Source organism: Penicillium arizonense, assembly GCF_001773325.1.
Source record: "Penicillium arizonense strain CBS 141311 chromosome Unknown PENARI_contig001, whole genome shotgun sequence".
Lineage (NCBI taxonomy): Eukaryota > Fungi > Ascomycota > Eurotiomycetes > Eurotiales > Aspergillaceae > Penicillium > Penicillium arizonense.
Window position 1 is genome coordinate 279434 of NW_019173278.1, and position 16503 is coordinate 295936.

Sequence of the window (16503 nt, forward strand, 5' to 3'; positions counted from 1 at the left end):
TTACCCAAGGAAATATACCACATGGCACGACCTAGATAGCATACACCCTAGGTATTGCGCAAACCGGTCATCCTTAGTTGACAGGGATATAGCAGTCTCAGATTTTTAGGTTTATATACCATAGCTCTGGATACCCACCAAAGTATGAGCGTAACTACCTAAGCATATCAGACAAGGTTCCCTCATGTAGCTGCACCTGACTAAGGTACAATAGATAACCCTACAAAGCGGTAACAAACTCCACCTAAATACAAGTATATATATCCATTCGGCGAAAGAGTCGAGCCTAAAATATATATAGAAAATGGCTTGAAAAACGGTGAAAGAAACGCCAATATTTGATAGAGTACGATTCGCTAGCACCCCTAACCCCTACATGGGCGATGGCTTGTAGATGTAGACATCTACGGAAGAGTTGAAATTTGACATGTGACATTCAATCAAGTTGCTATAGAACCGTGGACAGCATACCCGCTGATGCACATCTAGAACCGTGCCTAACCTATCCCCAAACGCCACGAAAATGACCCGAAGACGATAAGGATAACTATCACTCCCTCCGTCATCAAAGATAGACCTGATCAGCCATAGGCATAAAAGGACGAAATTACCAATACCACCAAGATAAGAGATAAGATGCCATAAGATAGGAATAGAGTATGAGCAAGCAAAAGAGCTGGTATCAGAATTCGGACTGAGGAAACGGCAACGATCCCAGAAAATAGAGATAAAGATAGAGAGATTCAAAAAAAACAAGCTATCAATAACTGCGCTGGAGACCGAACACAGAAAAGACAGAGAAGCAAAGGCGCGTACTAGGGAGAAATCGCCCGGAACGACATACCAATTCAGTAAGGCACATGAAATTACCCAAAACCCAACTCCAAACACGCGAATTCCCCCGGGAGACATGTTTAAAGGAGGAAAAATAGAGACCCGGGAGAAGGGGGTATGTGGCTGGGGACTAGCTGGCAGAAAGTTGGGATCAAGAATCACGAATCGCAGATCATGTCTAGAAGAAATGATGTGTCGTGGTGTAATCGCAGACTAGTTGCCAGGATAGAAACCAGACTGAAAGGGAAAGGAACATTGGGGGAAACACCAGCGTGAGAGACCTTAACAGATAGCCGAATAGGAAATGGACATGACAGACATCAGACATGAAGATTGAGACATGAAAATAGGGAAACGCAGATGGAATAAGCAACATATATTTGCGGGCTGAAGTGATGCATCCGAGGGCATGTACAGGACAAGTAGGAAAATGTATGCCAGATCAAGACTCTATGATCATGCAGTAGGAGATGAATGAAAAACGTAATCACATGTCAAAGGTATCGTCAACGTTGAAGATTCCGGGTTCCGTGCCATCGTGCGTCTTCTGAACGCCTGCCATGCGCTGGTCGACCGAGTTGCCGGACCGGTGCGATCGCTGGTACCCGCCGTCATGCATCGCATCTTCTTCCATGTGATCGCTCACATCGTCCTTCAAGTGGTGGTCGATGGAGCTTTCGTTGACGAAGGTGAATCCCTTGAAGTTGGCTTGCATTCCGGGGGACAGAGGTGTGGAGCCGGGCATCAGGCCGTTGGCCAAGGCAGCTGCGCGGAGGTTCAGCGAGTTGTTGTTCTCCAGCGCGTTTGTGAACTCCGGGTCAAAGTTGGAGGTGTCGGTGTCGGACTGCAGTTGGGGCTTGAATGGAGGGATCACCTGTTTGCGGCACAGTGCCTCCCAGTTGATGTCGTGGAAGAATGGGTGAGCCATCAGCTCCTTAGCATCACCATTGGCGCCCAAGCGGTGCTTGGGGTTCCGGTTCAGCAGACCCTTGACAAAGTTCCGGCCTTCGGTGCTAAGGGCATCTCTGGGGAATCGCACCTTGCCAAAGGCAATGTTCTTGTACATCTGTTGGGTGTCCTCGGCGTAGAATGGACTCCATCCACAGCACATCTCAAAGACCAACACTCCCAGAGACCAGAAGTCGACCATCTTTGTGTATCCTTGCTCATCAAGTAGCACCTCAGGGGCTAGGTATTCAGTAGTACCACAGAAGGTGTTGGTAGTGTCGTTTTGTGTCAGATTGGCCTTGGACAAACCGAAATCACAGAGAGCGACGTGACCGTTGGCATCCAGCAAAATGTTCTCCGGCTTGAGATCACGGTACACAATGTCATGGTCGTGAAGATGTTGCAGAGCCAGAATCAACTCAGCAATGTAGAACTTCGCCCGGGCCTCCTGGAATCGGCCCTCACGTTGCAAGTGCCAAAACAGTTCACCGCCGGACATGTAATCCGTGACAAGATACAGATCTGTCGGGGTCTGGAAGGAGAACTTGAGGCCCACGATGAATGGAGATGCTGTCATAGCGGTACGCACAAGAATGTTGCGCTCTCCAAGTGTATGTGCCACTTCCTTCTTCTGAATGATAACCTTCTTTGACAGAACCTTCATAGCATAGATACGCTGAGTGTCCTTCTTCTTGACCTGATAAACCTGACCGAAAGTTCCCTTTCCGATCAGCTTGAGGATAAGGAAATCGTTCGGCCCAACCTGCTTCCGATCCGTCTTCTCAAAGTTCATCTCGAGGTGGATTTCTCCCGACACTTGGTTGTCTCCGGCGCCACGGGCGACCAAGGGGAACCACCCTTCTAACCTGCTGTGGTCTTCTTTCAGATTGATGCAGAGCCGTACGTGACCCAGGAAAGCTTCTTGGTTGTTGCGGTCGTAAACTGTGACATCAAGCTCTGACTGGTCTCCCATAACATCACTAAATAAAATTAGCGGACGATTTATATAAACTCATTTTAATATAGAGCTTACAAAGTTGCCTCGTGATCCCAGTGGGGGTCCGTGACAGGCGTCCGTCCCTTGTGATCGCCATCCACGGCACTGTTGTGACTGCTCTGTCGGCTCTTCATGGGAATGGCCATCGGTCGGCCAGCAGCAGCCTCTTCGGCATCCGACTCAAGCTGGCGTCTCTTTGTTTCTTCCTCACCATCACGAGCACCTTTGGAGATGTACTCATTCCATTCAAAAACACACACCACATAGGGATCGAAACTCGGCCGCAATCCACGACCGTCGGTAATCTTCACAAACAATTTACCGTTGATTGGACGTGTGGGTGCACCGTTGGCAGGAGATGTAGATGTTGCAGACTGGGAGGGGAATGCCTCGTCGAGCTTCATAGTGATCTCATCAGTGGAGCTTTCCATGTCGTCCGCGGTGGATTCTGGTTCGGGCTCTTGCGGAGCTGGCTCAGCTGGCGTGACTGGCGTGACATCCTTTGGCTGGGAGGTTTGGACCTCGTTGGACATGGCCCTGGGGGTAAGGGGCGGGGTGTTCTTAAGACGCGACCCGTCGGGCGCGTTTCCAGTTAGCTTGGCCAGATTCTCGGAAGATACTGAAACACGCGGTTTCTCATGGTCGAGGAGGGGAGATTCGGTCAGGGAAAAGGCATCTGAGGGGAGAGAAGGATTGGAAAAGTGTGTGGCAAGGACGGGGTCGTCAGAAACGCTGGAGACTGGAAGGGAAGTTTGACGGCGGGAAGAATCATCGGGGGTTGCGGGTGGAATGAGGTAACTCCTCAGGGTATTAAAGATAGATGAGGTGCCTGGACTCGTCCCGAGTTCCATCTCATCTGAGTCGTGTTGCAACAGCGAATGAGGAGGAGTGGGCAGGCCAGCAGGAATAGTTTCCGTCATCTTATCAGACCCATTTTCCTGCTCCATCATGACAAAGGACTCGGAGGGATCGGAGGGTGGGAGCGCATTTGATTGAGGGTCCTCAGAGGATTTCGACAGGCATGACCAAAACCGCGGCAAACTCGCTTTATCACCAGAGATAGAACCAACCTGGAAGTAGTTGTGCATTATGGAAGGCAGACGCTTGTCCGCAGGATCGGGTTCCGGTGTAGCGATCCCAGTCGGCGTAGGGGTTGACCCATTTGACCCGATCTGGTCCTGATTCTCGTCCTCCGATGTAGAACTAATGAGATTAAAAATTAGCCATCTGCTTGGCTTTTGTGGTCCGAGCAAGAAGTTCTCCCCAAAACTCGTAGGCAAAGTCCGACCAGAATCGAGATGTAGGAGAGACACGGCAGAAAGGCCTCGAAACGTGTTTCATGCAGGTAAAACCCAGAGCGACTGCAATGCCATGCGGTGTGAGGGGATGGTCCCTCTGTCCTCTCAGCAAGAAAGAAGAGAAAAAGAACTTACGGGATTGGCTTCATTGCATCGTGCAATTCGGTTCCGCTCGCCATTGTGATTCCATTCAAAAATATCAGAGGGGGCGGGGTTGGGTTGAAAATTGAGGAAGGCAAAAATTGGAGGTTGACTAAGGAAGTTTGCGGGTTGAACCCGAGCCCCAACTAGATTCGGTCGAGTATCGAGTATTCGAGAAGTAGTGTTGAGGAAAGGTTGGAAATGCTGGAAATGTTGGATTTGTTGGAATCGTTGGAATATGCAGGAATTCTTGCTTCGATAATCCACCCTGAGATGTTCATTCACCCATGTCTCCGCGCTAAATGTCCCTTGACCGAATGACCAGCTGAAAGAAGCTGACCATAAGCCGTGAGATTATAAGAAAAAAGAAAGCCTGAACAACCAGAGGTTTGAACGCTTTTGTATTTTCTATGCAGTCTATTTCCTATTTCGAAGAGGCAAATCATGGGAGGGGGAAGCCAAAAGGGAAGGCATGGTGGATACCAGAGTAATATCAAGAGAATGACTCGGGATCTTGTACTCGATTTCCTAATTAGGAGTCTCTACCATTTCCGTACACTTTATGGATTTAATTTCAGCATTAACATGGCAGATTAGATTCATTTGTCCAAGGCACATGGCCCACATAAGTACCAGGGTTGGAATCTAGAGGCTGATACATGGGAATTTGGACCTCAATAATGCTGGTATATTCGAATTTGGTCTCTTATCGCGCTCGAATGCATTCTCCGAGGGCGGGGTACTGTGCGATTTCATCATCTGGTGACAGAGACCGCTTCTTTATATCCGGAGTAGTGTTTTCCGTATACTTCCTCCTTCCTACTGTACGCACTGTACATACACTGTATACTGCACACTGCACTTATAGCCCACAGGACAGACAAATATTTCATCGCCGTTCATACTGTGAAACCATAGATCGAGGCCGATCTACACAAGCCGATCGCGATCGTGGTGCAGCCTTTCAGCTTTGAGCTTGGAATATGGCCCGGCCCTCTAAGCTCCCCTTGCATCTGCAAATATGCTGTGGTCACAAATGCTCCAAGGCTACCAGGCTACCCTCCACATGCGTCATCGGTCCCTCACTGCTACACTAGCACCGACATAGTCCGGTGGAGCTCACAACCAGTGCGTCAATTGTGCCACAGATGTGAGCTTGAAGCGCTACTGTACGGAGTAGTAGATCGCCTTTTACTTGCACATCTCCAAATTTGGTGGGGAGGATCGGCGCTCGCCTCCCCTCTCGATTGTACATGTAAAACGAATGGGAAGGCATGGAAAAGGATATCCTGGCGATGCTCGACCGGGTTAAGGGATCTGATTATTCGCATCCTTGTCTGGGAGGGTCAAAACTGTATACATTTGGATGCTTCGGTTTCGGGCTTTGCTGCAGAATAGAAGCATGCAGGATTCGCAAGGCATTGTCCTTCATGCACCAGACCGAGCCCGAGGCGCAGAGGGTCATCTGCGCTGTGTCATGATCTGCGGCCCTGTCAGCAATGTCTTTCATCCACGTTGTCAAGACTTCTATGATTGCCATTCGGCTTTCCTCGGTTGGTGAGCCGAAAGGAAGCCTTGACGCTTACTTGGGACCGCCAGTTGCGCCAATCCAAGATGCCTAGAAATGGAGGCCCAAGCGCGGAGAACATGTTGCTAATCTGGGAGCCCAAGCCTCTTCACATGTGAAGCTGAAGATATCCAGTTTCCAGTCAATTCACAGAAGTCATAGGTTACACAACTCATTCTCCGCGTCATCTACGTTCTGTAGAAGCTGTATAACTCCGTAGTATTGTACGTATTCGGGAGAGAACGGTATACCCAGTAAGTAGATTTATTTGACAATGTAGATCTATATGAACTCATAATGGTTCCAAATTGTCCAGTCGCACAAGTCTATGATATCAAGGGGAATTTGAGACGGCAACGGCGGTTCAAGGCCTAGAATTGAATTCAGGTTGGACAGCCCGAAATGCTCCGCAGCGAAGAACGGAGCCTATGACGTCATGCAGTTAGAGGTTGCAGTGAGATCACGTGCTACCTCGACATCTTTATTACGCAATCAAAGTGATGGCCCGGAAATGACTCACTTATTAGTAATTGGCCTCTCCACCGCCTTCCTACGCACGTGATACGGAACAACATTCAACCGGCAAAACAGCTACGCCTATGGAACCATTTGCGCTGAAGCGTGTTGAACCACCATCGCCAAAATGCCACGCAAGCTGAGGGCAGCTGCCCAAGCGGCAGCGGAGTCAATCAGTAAGTTGATCGCAACCCCGCACCCCTCAACGCCTCAATGCAATTCCTCCCTCCACTTCACATATCCCTTTAGGACGCGTTCGCGATTAACAATATACTAGAAAATGTACCTGTACTTCCTGAGGGCTCTGACGAGGAAATGGTAGATGTTCCTTCGTCGCAAGCATCCTCCCCCGTAGCCGAAACCGAGGAACCACACGCGGAATCCCCCGAAGAGGATCAAGACGCCGAACCTGAGGTTGAATCCAAAATTGAGGGCGAACCTGAATCTGAAGCTCCTGTTGAACCTCAAGCCGAATCCCAAGCCGAAGGCGAAGGTGCTGAGGCTCAGACTCCTGCCGAACCCAAGGCAGATGAAGGGACTAGCGTCGCAACCCCCGGAGACAACGTACCCCAACTTGAGGCAGGTGATACTCCCAACTACGGTCCTGGTCGCCCATCCGTTGTTCCTAAAAAGCGTCGCATTGGTCGTCCACCCAAGAACCCCCGCCCTGAGGACACCCTGGATGCCGACGGCCACATCCGTGTCACTACTCCAGTTAGGAGACGCCGAGGTCGTCCTGCTGCAAGTGGAGGTCGCTGGGCTCGCAACCGTGGTCCTTCACATCTCACCCAAGTACCTGTCGACAAGGAAGGAAACATGATGGATGTCATCAACGACGAAGTCTCGATCCCCCCCGACCCTATTGGTGCGACCAAGGTCGACCAGGACGGTCACCTTCAGGGAGGTCGTGAGTATCGTGTCCGCACTTTTTCGATTCTTGGTCGCGGTAACCGTCTCTACATGTTGTCGACTGAACCGGCTCGTTGCATTGGTTTCCGTGACTCCTATCTGTTCTTCCAGAAGCACAAGATGCTCTACAAGATTATCATTGATGACGACGCTAAGCGTGACCTAATTGAACGCGATCTGATTCCCCACTCCTACAAGGGTCGTGCAATTGGTGTTGTCACTGCCCGTTCTGTGTTCCGTGAGTTCGGTGCCAAGATTATCGTTGGAGGCAAGAAGATTATCGACGACTACGACGAGCAAGCTGCCCGTGAGCGCGGCGATGTCGAAGGCGAGTTGGCTGTCCCTGAGGACAGAATCCCTGGCCCTGGTGAAGAGTACAACCGCAACCAATACGTCGCCTGGCACGGCGCTAGCAGTGTTTACCACACCAATGCGCCCACTGTGCCTCTCGCCGGTGGCAAGCCCGTTGATACCAAGAAGCGCCGTGTCCCCGTGACGGATGACAACTGGATGTTGGAGCATGCCCGTGCAGCAAGGTAAGTTTAACAACCCATGCAAACTATAAACTTTCAACTAACCCACTCTCCAGCAACTACAACCATAAACTTACCGATATGCGCCGCACCAACCTGAAAGGTGTCTATGAAGTCCACACCAACACGATGCAATATCCCAAGATTATGCAGCCAACCCACGTACGCTGGGAAACCGTCCCCTTGGAATCCGACGCCCAAACCGGACTAGCAACCAACATGTCCGAACTCAACATCACCAACGCAGACAGCCCCGAAAGCACCAACGAACTAAACAACGACAATCCCGCCACAGACCCCAAAACTACCACCAAACCCGCAACAATCTTCCCCCCAGTCCCCCGATCCGTCACAGACCGCTACGTAGTCCAAGACATCGTCTACGAATCGCCCCAGTATTCAAACATGGGAATCCCCGGCCCGGACGGCGACCTCCAAGATATCGGCTACAACGGCATGGTCAGCGTCGCCAACCCCACAAACCCGGAGTTCATGACCCCCGAGATCATCGCCCTCCTCCCGCCAGATTGCAAGGAGGCTCTTCTCGACGCTGCTGCCGCGGAGGTCGAGTGGAAGTCCAAGTGGGGCACGGAGTCGGAGAATGGTCAGCGTGCGAAGCCTACTAAGAGCTATGCCTGGTTCCCCTAATTCCTGATCTTCAACTTCGGACCTACGTCTTCAATTCTCGTTCTCGGTCTGGCATGGTATTGGCATTCTCTGGGATTTTCTTCTGCTTTTGATTTTGATTCCTTGCGCATCGGCGAATTTCTGGATTTGGGCTGGATGGACATGGCTGGCGAATTACTCGTCATGGGAGTTTCCTTTTTCTTTTCTCTTTTTCTCTGAGAGTGCGCTCTTGCGATCTCCATACGGGATGTATTTCTATCTCAATGATGTATCTGACTTATCTCTTTCTTCGGTGTTGCCTTTGTGCTTGCATTCGATTGGATCTGAGATATGAATAGGATAATAATGAAACATTCAAAAAAGCTTCTTTTTCATATGCTGTAGAGGTATCACTTAAGTTAACTTATATTAGGTGCAGTAGTGCTCTAGTGTTCACGACGGAGCTACAACTTAACGACGTTATAAATGCAATCCGGAGCTGTGATTAAGATCTTAGCTTACATAAAACAAAGAATCAAGATAACGTTAATCTAAACGAACTCCATTAAAAGAACAAGCCAAAATGGGACGGGAATCGAAAAAATCGATTAGGTTTGTATTGAAAGGGTGTTGAGGAGTGGAACAGCCAGATAGAAAAGTGATAAAGCAGAGAGACAGAAGACAGACAGACCAGGGTGCAATATCGGAAGATACCCCAGCCAAAATTGTCTCGGGGAATGTAATGGAGAGAATAGAGAGGAAAACAAGAAAGGAGAAAAAGAAAAGTAATCCCGGTCAGCGCCGGGACAAAAGGCAGAAAGAAGAAAGAACTGGACAGCCGGCCAAGGGACTTGCTTGAGAAAACGGCCGGTCATGCATGCGAAGGTGAGACAAGGATCAAGGATGGAGAAATAGAAGAAAACAATGCTGGGGCTGCATGGGTCGCGTGACTGAAACGAGAGGGACTGTCACATGGCCATTTCCGCGCGCAGCTTTGCCAGCTCGGCTTCTTCGTCGTCTTCCTCTTGTGCCTGGGCGGGTTGTTTGACTATTATACGTGGTCAGCGAATGATATATGCAATAGATAGACAAGTCCAACATACGTTCTGTATTCCCCGCAGCTGGTAACCGATCCAGTTGAGCGCCAACAGGTACAGAGCCAGTGTTGAGCATCTTCGCATCCATAGCCTCCTGCTCGAGACCCTCCAATTCGGCCTCGAGATCTTCCTCGTCGGGTTGTTCGCCGAGCGGGACACTGGTAATTGCGTTTCCGATTTCCGTGTGGAGCGCATGCTGGTCCTGGAGATCCTCCCTGCATAGACATTAGTATCAAACCCGCTCTCAAGAGCCGCAAGTACCCAAGCGGTTCGCTGTATAAACCCGATAAACACATACATTGTCTTGTCGACATCCTCGAGCTTCATTCCACCATGGATCTGCTTCATCGCCGCACCGGCCTGCTTCATCGCCTGTAGAGTCTCGTGGTTGATATTTGCCGCTTCGATCGAGTATATCTGCTGCTCGAGTTGCATGGTCTGCGCCGTTGTCTGCTCAAGGTTCTTCTCGTGCACCTTTTTCCGTCGAAGGGCGTTCTTAGCAGCTATAGTTTCGAGATGTTAGCCCCGGTTCCACAACCCTCCCTCTCGCTGTCCTAAACAAGCCCAGTAGACCCACCATTTTTATCAGAGTTGATGTTCTTCCGCGCGATCGTATCCTGCTCCGAAATCAGATTCTCCAGATGTCTCTCCCGCTTCTGGAGCATATCCAGCTGTCCCCGCAGCGCGAGGATAGCATTCTTAGGCGCTTCCTTGCGCTTCTGAGCGGCGGCGCCGCCAAACCAAGACCACATATTGGATCGGCCTAACTGGCACTGAAAGTCGGGGAAATAGAACAGAAGCTGGGCAAGCTTTCCGTATTATGTTCAAAGAAGCCAGGCAGCGCCGAATAAATCAAGAGAGGCGTTGACTTGTGTCGCACTAGTGGGTTGCTGCAAGTCAGGTGGAGGTGCGATAGGCTCCAGGCAAACTCAGTGTGAGCCAACACAGGTGATGGTAATGGGATGTAGACCGTAAGGCCTCCGAATGACCAAGAAGTTGATCGGCACGCTGGTCGCAGAATGTCAGGATAATCTGCTGAGGAGGGGAGAGATCCGTCTTTCCCCTCGGGCCTATGACATACACGGTAAGATCGGTCACGTGCGCTATCAAGATCGTAGATGTTGTGATTATCTTTCACTTCAATTTTGTCACTTTTACGATGTCGACGGCCTTGGGCCTTTAATGCTGGAATGAATGGGCCGCGCCCCTCGAATCGCGTGTTCCTCTCTGATCTCTCTTCTCTACAGGCGGACTCGAAGGTCCGCTTTCTTGGCTGGTGCGTCCGGCCTAGCAACTATGGATGTTATGCATGGAATTGCAATTAGATACTAACAGTGATCTCTGGCTTGTGCTCACATAGTGTGAGGCATTATATCATCGCCACTGGCCATCTGGTTCTGGAACACAACTATCCACGCAACAAGGCAGAGTTCGGCTCTGTATCTGTCGATATCAATGCGGTCCTTGAGGACCTGACTGCGGAAGAACTGCGTGTGGGGACGTGGTTGAATGTGCTGGGCTATGTGAGAGAGTCACTGCCGCCATCGTCTTCTTTTTCTTCAACGCCCGAGTCTAAGCAGTCCGGTGATACAACTACCGGACCTGTCACGGTTCCCTCTCGCCCGGTGCATGTCGAGGCTGTTGTGGTATTCCCAGCTGGTGCCATTGCACTCGGAGAGTATGAGAGGATCCTTCGCAATTCGCAGGATGTGGAGCGTATGATACAAGTTACCAATTGAGATACCAAGCGGTGGAGCCAATATAAAAACAAAAGCTATAATATTATTCACCTGGTCACGGCTTCACAGGCCACTGATATATTAAACATTTCTAAGATAAAAAAGCACTTTTACAACACCTCAGATGCAAGGCTCGGGGTATCAGATACAAATCAAAGACCGAAAAAGACCAAAGACCCAGACTAAACAACCCCAGCCTGCTTCTCCTCATCATTCTCCGGAGCCAACTGAGCCAATCTTTTAGCCCTCTTCCCCTCCAACTTCTTTTTATCCTCCTGCATGCGCACAATAAGCGCACTGCGCTGCCGGATCTTGTGCCCATACTTGTAAAACACAAACGGAATCGGCACAATAACAACCTCCAACAAACCCAGCAACGTCCCCGACCAATTAGGTCCAAGACTAGCATACATATACGAGCCCACCAGCGGGAGCACACCACCAAGGATACTCCGAATAACAGAGTTTCCAGCCAACGCAGAGGCAGCATACATGCCATAACTACCCGTGAGGTAATTAGACGCATAAATGAAGACACCGGTGTTTCCCGCGCCGAAAGGAATACCCGCGAGCAGGGGAGCGATCCAGTGAATCGAAGCTGGGGAACAGGTCCAGGCAAACCAGAGCTCGCCGATTGGGATGAGCACTGCGCAGAGGCATATGAAGGAGACCATTGCTTCGGGTGGTGGCTTGCCTGTTTCTGGGTCGACGGCGTGGTTGTTGATTAGGCGGCGGATTAGAGGTTCGCAGGCGATTGTGAGGACTACGCCGATTCCTATTCCTAGGAAAGCGAGGCCTGATAGTCCCAGGTCCCAGCCGCGGATTTCTTGGAAGACGATTGGGTAGGCTACAAAGCAGAGGTAGAGGATTCCGTAGATAATTGCAATGTAGATGTTCCAGAAGATACTGGTTTTGGTTAGGTTTTTGGTCTGTTGAGTGTGTGGTTTGTGAGAGGAGGGTAGTTAGGGCTTACCAAATTGGCTCGGTGACGGCCATCACGAATGGGCGGCTGAGGTTCAGCTTGAGGATCTCGTACAAGCCTGCCTTTTGGTCGTAGCGGCACCACCAGCGAGATTCACCGCTTTCTTTGCGGAGTCGGGCTGCTTTCTTTTGGAGTAGGGTTGGTGCATATGTTTCTTTAAGGAGGATAGCGAAGACCAATGCGATGGCGGACAAGATGAGCACGATCCAGTCCATCCAGCGCCAGCCTAGATATTGAGTCACGAATCCTCCAATTACAGGTCCAATAACTGTTTTGGGTTAGAAATTGCTCGACTTGGTACACGGGGAGCGGGGACTACGAACCTGGTCCATTCAATGGGCCAATACTCCAGATAGAGATGGCCAGCGCGCGGTGCTCGTCATCTACCAGGTCGGCGACCATACCAGGAGCAGTGGAGATCATGACACTGCCGAAGAAAGCACCAATGAAGCGAACGACGATCAATGTCGTAACGGATTTTGCAAGCGCGCAGGGGATGATCAGGACTATGAAAATCGATAGGCAGATCACACAGACGGGTTTACGTCCGTACACTTCACTGAGCGGCGCCATGAACATAGATCCGATGGCGAGACCGATGAGATAAAATGTCAACCCGAGAGTAACGATGGTTTCGGACTCGCCGAATTCCTCGGCAATCACGGTGGTGCCCGAAGTATAAGAGGTTGAATATAACACGCTGCCGGGCGAGTTAGTTCGATATTCCCATCAGATCAGTAACCAGACAGGAAACTCACACGACGAGAGTGTTCCATGCCAGGAAAAAGATTCCCATGGCTTTATACCCTAGAGTCCAGTTCTTGGGGTTCTCAGGGTCATCTTCACCCTCCCAGTCCACCTCGTAGTTAGGGTCGGCAGTGGCATTGGTCATGATAGTAGTCACTCGTTCCGACAAGGACATATGCGAGGTTCGTGAAGCGCGAGCCGTCAATGTCTTTCCCAGAGCATCGTGATCATCGTGCGTTTCTACCGAGGAGATAGACTCGCCGATGGAATCGGTATCGGTGTTCTGGGGCCGTTTCTCGGCTTCCGAATTGGGATGTTGAGACATCCCGAGAAGCTTTGACGGGCAATAGAAGGTTCGGGACGAAGCCTTCTTTGCAGAGATCTTAATGGCAAAGATAAAACAAAAAGCTAAGACCTGAGAGCGGAAGAGAAAGAGCAATAGTCCAATTTACATATGTAGCAAGAAAAAGGAATATCAAACGTAAAGCTGGAAATTTTTCAAGCAGTGGGGCCAATACAGTGACAAGCATCTTCTTTATGAACTAGATGCCGAGTGACTGAGGACCTCGGAATGAAAAACCAAGGGGTCCAAGAACTGCTATATTGGCGTATGTTTGGGTGTATCAAAATGTATCAGATGGCGCAACCTTCCTGCGCAGGTTTCCCATCCTATAGAGATGAATACACTGTAATATGGATACTTCCCCATGGGACAAAGACTCCCCATAGTGTAGAGAATCGGTTGAACACACTGGGTCTATCAGGCCGGAAGTGGATTCCCCTCGGGCAGCTTTAGCGTGCCGGTTTGCCGAATACACTGAATGTCTCCATTACATTCGACCTATAGGTCTATGCCGAGACTGTAGCGGGGTAATATAAGTTGTAGGCATTTGGGGTTGACACATGTTCCATGTCTATATCCATGTCTACATGACTTAGTTGCATATATGTACATGTTCATGCAGATGGCAAAACGACGGAAGAGAATACATCCCGACCGCTAGTTGAGAGTGGAACCAAGCCGAGTTTGCAATGTGAAACTGGAATTGCGATCAAATTTGAAAAGGGGCGAAACTTAGCGGAATGTTCCGCCATGCGTGTTAGCGTTAGTTTCGATCTACGCATCTATCTATAAGAGCCAACATCCCCGTTGCATGTACGTTGGATCTTGGAGATTTTCATTTTCTGTCAATAATGTTGGTAACCAAATACTCATGTCTCGGGTAGAGATAACCTGGATTCCCTGAAATATATCTTTGAACAAACGAACCTGTGTGACAATGTCAAGATGTTCGCTTGGAGCAACGGGAGGGTCTCAGGTCGCTCGTTTAAAATAACCGAGATCTAAGCGACCTGCCGTTTTCGATCCGATCAGATGTTAAATAAATGAAGAAATTGAACAGTTCAAGACTTTTGCATTGCAACATTCTCATGGGGCCGGGTCTTCAATGATCGGAGCTTCATTTTAGCCCTGTACGCCGCAACCCTCCGCTCTTGCAACCCTTCAAAACCTCCCTCCCTCAAGACTCTACAGAATAATCAACCATGTGGTTACTGGTAGGCATCTTGACGCTCGGCGTCCTGTACATGTGGCGGATCAACTGCGCCATGAAGGCAGTACCAGACGAAGCACGACAACTATCACCAAATCGCTGGACCGTCGAGGAAATCAAAGCAGCATACAAGAAGAACATGGAAACTCCTATCGATATGACCAAACACCTGCCACCAAAACAGTCTCGTCGATATGTGATTGTGGGCGGAACAGGTATGCCCCGGATCATTTACAAATCTCCCCGTTTCAACCACGACATAAGAGAGAGACTAACAAATTGTAGGCCTCGTGGGAGCATGGATTGCCAGCCATCTCCTAGCCCGCGGCGAAGACCCTAAAGCGGTGCGTGTGCTAGACCTAGCCCCCCCAGCCCAAGAGCTCCTCGACCATGGTATAGGCTACACAAAAGTCAACATCACCAACGAGCTCGCAGTGGAAAAGGCATTTGAAGAACCATGGCCAGCCACAGCTGCCAGTCTCCCTCTGACAGTCTACCACACGGCAGCCGTGATTCGGCCTTCAGATCGCTTGCAGAGCATGCTCTCACTATGCAGCAAAGTCAATATCGACGGCACACGCAACGTCCTAAGCGTAGCAAAGAAAGCAGGTGCCTCGTGCTTCATCTGGACATCCTCTGGGTCAATCGGAATCCATAGACCAAAGTTCTGGATCATGCCATGGGCCACCGAACCCAAACGCGTGGTCCAAGTTCTCAACGACGAGGCCAAGCTACCAGAGAAGCACGAAGAATTCTTCGGAAACTACGCCGTATCCAAAGCCGAAGCAGAGCGTATCGTCCGAACAGCCGATGATCCAGAGAACAACTTCCGCACTGGATGTATACGCCCAGTAAATGGCATCTACGGGACAGGCAGCGAGAACAACATGGCCATCACAGACATCTACCTCCGCAACGGTGGCAGTCCAACGTAAGTCAACAAACTCACCCCAATCCCCAGAAGCCGCAAAACTAACATAATCGAAAACCAAAAAGCTGGGCCTCCCCCATCCTCCAAAGCTTCATCCACGCCGAAAATGTCTCTCTAGCCCATCTCCTTTACGAACAACGCCTAATCGAACAAAGCAACCCATCAAACCCAAATCCCAAAACAAGCGGCCAAGCATACGTAGTGACAGACCCGAACCCAGCAATCGCCTTCGGGGATCTGTACAAGCTGTTGTCAACCCTATCCAAAACCCCCGTCTCATTCCCAGCCCTGCAACCCGCACCATTCCTCCTACTCTCCTATATCGTCGAGGCATATGCATTCCTGCGCTACAATTACCTGCACTGGCTGATACCCGCGATCCCTAAGGATCTGGAGCAGATCCAGCCGGCGCTTTTTGGGATTTTGAATATTCATGTTTTTGGGGATGATCGGAGGGCTAGGCTGAGTCCTGAAGCTGGAGGATTGGGGTATGCGCCAGTTATTTCGACGCTTGATGGGATGTGTCGTCGGCTTGTTGATTGGAATATATTGGCTGAGAGTGAGGGGGTTCGTGTTAAGGGGGTTGTGCAGCGGTTGGGGATTGAGGTTGAGAGGGAGGGGGTTGATGTCAATGTTGTTGCGCCGATGAAGGTTTAGTTATATTGTGGTTTCTATCGTATCTTTGAGCGAGTGATATGAAATTGAATCTCGAATAGGGAATGTGTGGCTAAGGAATTGGGTTGGTATCTCGGGACTTGACTACAGAAGATAGAATTGAAAGAGAAGATTTGGTATTATGAGCGAAAGACCAGCCAGAGCTGTGTTGTTCATTGTATCTTATGCTGTAGCTGGTGCTGACCTGCAGTACCTGGCTAGATGGGGGTTTCCTCCGATTCTGACCCGGATGTAAGGGCTTTTGTTGGAGCGGTTGTGGTGTTGGTTTGATGAAACCATAAATTGGGCGTAGTTCGAGGTTGCTGCTTGCTGGGGGCAATGGCTTCAGCCAGAAATCAACAAACCCCTCTGGTTCACAGCGTTGGACAATTGAGGAGGTCTCGGCACAAAAAGCAAACGCGCAAATTGCGAGACCATTGACCAACGAAAG

General features: G+C 50.1%; 6 protein-coding genes across 6 annotated transcripts; 3 read left to right on the forward strand and 3 right to left on the reverse strand.

Moving 5' to 3' along the window:
• Nucleotides 1-1321: 1321 nt before the first annotated feature.
• Nucleotides 1322-4256, reverse strand: schA (serine/threonine protein kinase SCH9; the record flags this gene model as incomplete). The annotated part of the gene is made up of 3 exons (XM_022626209.1): nt 1322-2762; nt 2816-3982; nt 4213-4256. 3 exons carry the CDS (start codon nt 4254-4256, stop codon nt 1322-1324), a joined length of 2652 nt encoding a protein of 883 aa, XP_022493625.1.
• Nucleotides 4257-6428: 2172 nt separating this feature from the next.
• On the forward strand, nt 6429-8391 carry PENARI_c001G06037 (chromatin structure-remodeling complex subunit RSC7; the record flags this gene model as incomplete). Its single annotated transcript, XM_022626610.1, has 3 exons — nt 6429-6477; nt 6579-7746; nt 7800-8391. The coding sequence occupies 3 exons, from the start codon at nt 6429-6431 to the stop codon at nt 8389-8391; spliced, it is 1809 nt and encodes a 602-aa protein (XP_022493303.1).
• A 926-nt stretch (nt 8392-9317) lies between these two features.
• Nucleotides 9318-10198, reverse strand: PENARI_c001G04778 (ESCRT-III subunit protein SNF7; the record flags this gene model as incomplete). The annotated part of the gene is made up of 4 exons (XM_022626486.1): nt 9318-9397; nt 9453-9661; nt 9745-9949; nt 10024-10198. The coding sequence occupies 4 exons, from the start codon at nt 10196-10198 to the stop codon at nt 9318-9320; spliced, it is 669 nt and encodes a 222-aa protein (XP_022493844.1).
• A 232-nt stretch (nt 10199-10430) lies between these two features.
• Nucleotides 10431-11185, forward strand: PENARI_c001G06589 (nuclear telomere cap complex subunit Ten1; the record flags this gene model as incomplete). The annotated part of the gene is made up of 3 exons (XM_022626653.1): nt 10431-10544; nt 10694-10722; nt 10807-11185. 3 exons carry the CDS (start codon nt 10431-10433, stop codon nt 11183-11185), a joined length of 522 nt encoding a protein of 173 aa, XP_022493337.1.
• Nucleotides 11186-11367: 182 nt separating this feature from the next.
• On the reverse strand, nt 11368-13239 carry PENARI_c001G02537 (MFS transporter; the record flags this gene model as incomplete). Its single annotated transcript, XM_022626315.1, has 4 exons — nt 11368-12091; nt 12159-12435; nt 12491-12867; nt 12926-13239. The coding sequence occupies 4 exons, from the start codon at nt 13237-13239 to the stop codon at nt 11368-11370; spliced, it is 1692 nt and encodes a 563-aa protein (XP_022493231.1).
• A 1220-nt stretch (nt 13240-14459) lies between these two features.
• PENARI_c001G01189 (putative 3-beta hydroxysteroid dehydrogenase/isomerase family protein) lies at nt 14460-16055 on the forward strand (the record flags this gene model as incomplete). The annotated part of the gene is made up of 3 exons (XM_022626214.1): nt 14460-14682; nt 14753-15398; nt 15464-16055. The coding sequence occupies 3 exons, from the start codon at nt 14460-14462 to the stop codon at nt 16053-16055; spliced, it is 1461 nt and encodes a 486-aa protein (XP_022493248.1).
• Between the last annotated feature and the right edge of the window lie 448 nt (nt 16056-16503).